Consider the following 6013-nt stretch of genomic DNA (forward strand, 5'->3'; position numbering starts at 1 on the left):
AATATAACCCTACATTTTTGTAACGAGAGTAGAGCGCAGGGGTCCTAGGGACCCTGTCTCATTTTAACATTTTATAATATTGTATGATAGTATAAATAGACTATTGCTTTAGGACCTAATACTCAAAAACAATACATATTATTTGCCAAATATATATTAACAATCACATTTCACAATGAGCATTACACAGTCATCGCAATTGTAGTCAATATTTACTCAAACTAATATGATTAAATTTAGTCTGTTGTTATGTTGCTGTAGTATACAATATGTTTTTAAATTTAACTTAGCTTTTTCCTAATTGATCAATTGATTAAATATTGTATACATATATAAAGATATGCTATTATAGCGATTTAAAATTTGACAGAATTTTTTTTACAGTAAAGATACTAATAAATTTTACAAAAAAAATACATTACTTAGAAACATAATACAAAAATTTGGCTATTGTTAATAAGGTATAGTTTTAGTAACGAGATGATAAATAATATATTTTTTATTATTACTTTTACTGAAAAATATACGATAACTAAATATTTAGAAATTATTTATGTAATTAAAAGTAATGAAAGATTAAAAATAAAATATTCAATTACATATAAAACAATGTTAATAAACTGTAACTGTCTTTTAATTATTTTTTACGTATTAAATTATACTAGTAATTCTAGTGACAATGTACTTAGTAAAATAATGAAAAAAACAAATTAATTAGTGTGTATTTTTACAAATTAATTAAGTAATTTTTGTAGTTAAAGTATTTTATTTTTTTTAGTGCTTTTTATTTAATTAAAATATATAAAAAATAAAAAGCATTTTCGGACTACTTTATGAAATATCATGGTAACAGTTACTTTTTTATTGGACATATTTTTTATGTGGCGGCCAACATGTGTCACACGAACAAAATATAATGAAAAATGAATTGCAAAACAGACGACCTAAATATATTAACTAAATAACATTGAAAATTTATAGAGTCAACTTATATATCCAAACAACTTGTTAAAAACAGAACACACAGAAATTTCCTTTAAAAAGCAACTACATATGAACAGCAAAACGCTGTGTCTAAACCAATGCGTGATTTAAATTTCAAAGAAACCGTCGGTTTTTCAGTAAAAATTTAATAATATTTTCCTAGCAGTCAATTTTTGTAACAGACGAATAAGGGAGTTAAAAAATATAGGGGAAGCAGTGCTCAGTCACGTTCCGCTTGCCTCGAATACATTAACTGAAACCATTGATTATTTTTTTATTGATTTATCATCAATTTAAAGCATCTTCTTCAAAATAAGCACTGAACGTTGCCATAAGTCGCTTTTGACTTGCAAAAATACTTAAAGACATTACGTTAATATTTTTTTCTCTTAAAGTGCTACGAAAAGTGTATCTGAACTTAAGACCAACAAGGCTAGAGTCCAAAGAACTTCCAAAAAATTCCAGGAAATATTTAGAGGATTAAGTGGCTATTAGTTAAAAATGTAATTCAGCACTTCATGCGCGATTCAACGTCTGTTTCGATCGCGGGTTGAGTTTATGTTTCCGAATGATGAATAATCTCCTGCTTAGCAAACACATATGAGCGGTCCTTCCTGGAATAAGGACTACATGCTTACAATGAGCTAGCTAGTTGAATATATTTTATCCAAAAAATAACTCATAATCTCATCTCCCTTAAAGAGATCCTAAGTAACTTTCTTCTTTAGTTAATCTATCCTATTTAAAATATATAGTACTACTGCTAAACTATCATTACCAGAAACCCGATTGTGACAGATCGAGAATGGAGAGCACTTCGTTAGCACACATCTGATAAGTTTAAGCCTACAGGATGCTGAAGCTATTAGTTTATAATGAGCCTATGCTCGACCGTAAATAACATCTGTGCTTTTTTTAGATCAATATTGAGAAATTAGTGCAATAGGTTTAACTGCAAGGAAAACTATAATTATCGTTGTTATTGAAGTGTAGCTAAAGGTAAAGCTGACGAAGATCTGCATAAGTAAGTAAAGCCGTTTAAAATGGCTGAAGTATTAACTTTAAGAAACTTCTACGACAGTTACTACTTCATCATATTTATGGATGCGTATGTGACAATTGAGACGTAACTTGCTTTATACATTGTAAGCTTTTCACAAAAATAATAAGCACAAAAGCTAATTTATGGCAGCGGTTTCCAACCTTTTTGTTACTACGCCTCCCCAAAAAAAAAAAAAATTTTCCGCGCCTCCCTTACCTTTTATTTTTTTAATAGATTAAATAATATAGACACGTTTTAAATAATAAAAACTTTATTACATAAATAAACTGAAAACCACAATTAACAGAATAATAACAAGGTTTAGTTATAACATACACATACGTGTATATTTATTTTTATATATAAGTTTTTTTAAACAATTAAACCAACTACATCTATCGCATAAAAATTTAATGCGACGGTTTTTGTTGTTTATTAGCACAAAGCTTATCAAATCTTGGGGGCAATGTGGAGAGTGCCACTCGTATCTCTTTTTCGACTACTAACCTGTTGCGATATTTAGTTTTCATTGCAGCCAGTGCCGAAAAGCCCGTTTCGCATAAATACGACGTTACAAACGGTAGAAGCACTTGCATTGCTTTGCAATACAAAGATTCATACTCTCCTTTAAGATTCATCCAAAATTGAATTAAGGTTTCATTTTGAAACTTTTGTTTTAGTAGGCTATCGCATGATAATTCTATAAGTTTTTCCTTTTCAATGGTTGTCAGCTCAAATTTGTCGTTTTCATCGTCGATAAATGGATTCTGTACCCACAAAAACTTTGAGAAATCAAGATCTTTAAAATAATTTGCAAAATGCAGCACTAGACCATCCAAGTGTTCAATAAAAAGATTCTTGCTTGTTTCAATATTGGCTGTGGCCCAGAAATCTTTTGACAGTGAAAACATGTCCAACTCATTCTTTTGTAAATTTGACTTCCATAACTTCAACTTTTTAATGAAAGCTTTTACTTTGTCTTTTTGAACAAGTGGATGCATTTGTGATCCCTGCATTGATTTATTCAAACTGCTCAATTTTCCAAAAATTTCAACTAAATAGGCAAGTTTAACAAGCAAATTATCGTTCGTCCACAAATGTGCCTCTTCGTGGTGATTTTCTTCGAGAAAGGCTGTTATTTCTTCTTTGAGTTCAAATACCCTTTGAATCGCTTTTGCACGAGATAGCCAGCGAACTTCACAATAATACAGAAGTGAGGTATAATTAGCTTCCATATCTACACACAACTTTGCAAACAGCCTAGATCTCAAAGGACTGTTCTTAATGTAGTTTATAATTTTTATAATTTTTGTAAAAATGTTGTTAAGTTCCTCGCTCATATTTTTTGACACTAGAGCTGCTCTGTGAAGCATACAGTGCGTCCAGATAGCATGTGGTGCTTTCTTTTTAACTAATGCTTGAAGACCTGCTTTGTGTCCGGACATTGAGTGAGCTCCGTCAGTACACAGTCCAATACAATTACTCCACGTTATGTCGTTTTCTTTAAAAAAAACTGTCCATTATATTAAAAATTTCAATGGATGTGGTCTTTCCAGGAATGGGTTTGCAAAATAATATATCTTCTAATATATTATTTTCCACAACATATCGAACATATGCAATTAAATGGGCATCTTTAGCTATATCAGTTGCCTCATCTACTTGTATGGCGAATTTCGAAGTACGCAGCCGAGAAACTAATTGATCGCAAATATCTTCAGATATATCATTGATTCTTCTTCCTACTGTATTATCAGCAAGCGGAATTTGTTGCAACTGTTTTGCATATGATTCGCCGAACATTATTCGAACCATATCAATAGCTGCTGGTAAAATTAGAGTTTCTCCTATTGTATGTGGTTTCTTACATTTTGCGATTCGGTAAGAGACATGGTACGAAGCCAATAATGCATTTGGTGATACAGAAAGAATATTTTTAAACGTTTGCTTTTGATTATTAAGCTCATCCAATTTTCTTTCAAAATATTCTATGGACTCATCAACGTATTCAGAATGTAGAGTTTCATGGTGCCGTTTTAATTTGACTGGTCTCATACTATCTGAAGCCAAAACTTTCGAACACAACAAACACATTGGTTTTTCCAAGCCATCTATAATGACACTAGTGAATCCTAATGATAAATAGGATGAACTGTATTGTCTTTTCTTGGGAGCTTTACTTCCTTGTACTTTTTTGATTTTATTCCCACTAGTATCAGCATCAGTATCTTCATTATTGTTGACTTTTCTCTTGTAACCACTCAAAAATTTATCCATTCGTCTAAAAAATATTTTATTGATATAAATTAAAATCAATGATAGTTTAAATAAAAAAAAATGAAGTTTAAAATATACTAACGATTATTTTCAAGAAGAAATCACGTCAGAAACAATTAAAAAAAACAATATCACGCCCGCCGACACGCTTCAGTTGACACGAGTGACATTTAAATTTGAGGTTATTGTTTTATGCAACTAGCGGTCGTTTTGTGTATTACCGAAACAGAGCGTTTGCAAACGCGCCATTTTTAAATTTCTCCGCTCCAGATAATTTTTTTAATAGGAATTAAATACATGTAAATGTAAAAAAATGAACATTCATGCACTGAATTTTCACTGTTACGTTAATATATGAAGTTTTATTCATTTGTAGATATTATGGTATAGAAAATAATTCATTAAAAAATGTTGGCGCCTCCCCTGGCAATAGTCCGCGCCTCCCCTGGGAGGCGCGCCTCCCAGGTTGGAAACCGCTGATTTATGGTATCGCGGAATCTATGATGACCATTTTTTGTTTCTATAAATAATAAACCTTGTTCATTCATGCGTAAGCTTATTAAGGGATAATAAGTCAGCAGCGTAAAATAACTACCATAGTTTTGTAAACAATAATTTGAGTCAATTGCCTAGACTAGGTCTTTGACTGGTTCCAACCCTCCTTGATATTCAGCGTCTTTAGAGCACCCGCAGGGAGCAATACTTAACAAAGAGCCGCCGCCAGGGCACCACCCTTAATCAGTCACCCCCTCTTTTCTTCCCAAAAGCTGCAACTCTTAAAAGGGTCCTCAGACACGCCAGGAAAACTAGGCTAAAACTGATCAAAGGGCCAAAACCATTATAGCCCCCCCAGACTCAACGTGACCAGAGAACTTGCGCCCCTCAGTGGCAGCACCATTGCGCTTAATTTTTTCAGATGTATTATTTAAAATTAAATTAATAAATTAATGTTTATAACGAATTTAATGGCATTTTATTAGGTACCAAACACAATATAACTAAATTTGCTACTTTAGCGATTTCTAACGCTTTTTTATTTCTTTTCGCAAGGATTGGACCTTTTAATTATAGACCCTAAAAATAATTCAATTTTAAATCTAGAAAATTAAATAAATTATAAATCAGTTTTTTTGTATTTGCGAATCGAGCGTGGCTCGAACCCACGGCCTCTAGATTACTAGTTTAGTCTTTACGGACAAAGCTATTTCAATATATTTTATGGTAATATTTTGATAAAATTTCTCGAGTAGCAACGTAGCATTGTGCTGTAATTATTAGAATTGGAAATCAACTACTATAAAGTTGTGCAATGTATAGAATAGTGGCCAAACCCTTAATGGTATTATAAAGGTGTAAGGTGTATGTAATTGATGTCATGATGTGAAAGTCATTAGATTAATGACCATCCTATAAAACTCGGTAATTAGATTAAACGAAGTTTAACACAATGAAAGGTAGTTTCATAATATTATAATTTTACAAAAAAACATGTATAGAATTGCCTCCTATAGATCAAAAAGTCTTACCATAAAAATTACTAATAAAAAATCAAACTTAATCTTAATCTTAAAAGGAACTTAATCTATTAACAAATCATAAATTTTGATTAAGAAATATACCCTCCGCAATAGACCAAGTGCTAGGGTTAGCAAAATATATCATTGAAGACAAGCTTTTGATAAAGTGTGGGAATCTAGACTGTTCTAAAAA

The 6013-nt window shown here is 31.4% G+C and overlaps 1 protein-coding gene across 1 annotated transcript; it reads right to left on the reverse strand.

The window, feature by feature from the left end:
- Nucleotides 1-2279: 2279 nt before the first annotated feature.
- On the reverse strand, nucleotides 2280-4486 carry LOC148231289 (zinc finger BED domain-containing protein 5-like). The gene is made up of 2 exons (XM_088194324.1): nucleotides 4386-4486; nucleotides 2280-4307 (listed from the first exon to the last, which is right to left on the reverse strand). The coding sequence occupies exon 2, from the start codon at nucleotides 3469-3471 to the stop codon at nucleotides 2437-2439; it is 1035 nt and encodes a 344-aa protein (XP_088050450.1). The 5' UTR covers nucleotides 3472-4307; nucleotides 4386-4486; the 3' UTR covers nucleotides 2280-2436.
- Nucleotides 4487-6013: the final 1527 nt, after the last annotated feature.

Source organism: Plectrocnemia conspersa, unplaced genomic scaffold (assembly GCF_051122295.1).
Source record: "Plectrocnemia conspersa isolate PC_06_02 unplaced genomic scaffold, ASM5112229v1 ptg000010l, whole genome shotgun sequence".
Classification (NCBI taxonomy): Eukaryota; Metazoa; Arthropoda; class Insecta; order Trichoptera; family Polycentropodidae; genus Plectrocnemia; species Plectrocnemia conspersa.

Excerpts from the sequence above, each read along its gene's own strand:
- LOC148231289 (XM_088194324.1), bottom strand. The coding sequence starts at position 3,471 with ATGTCCGGACACAAAGCAGGTCTTCAAGCATTAGTTAAAAAGAAAGCA.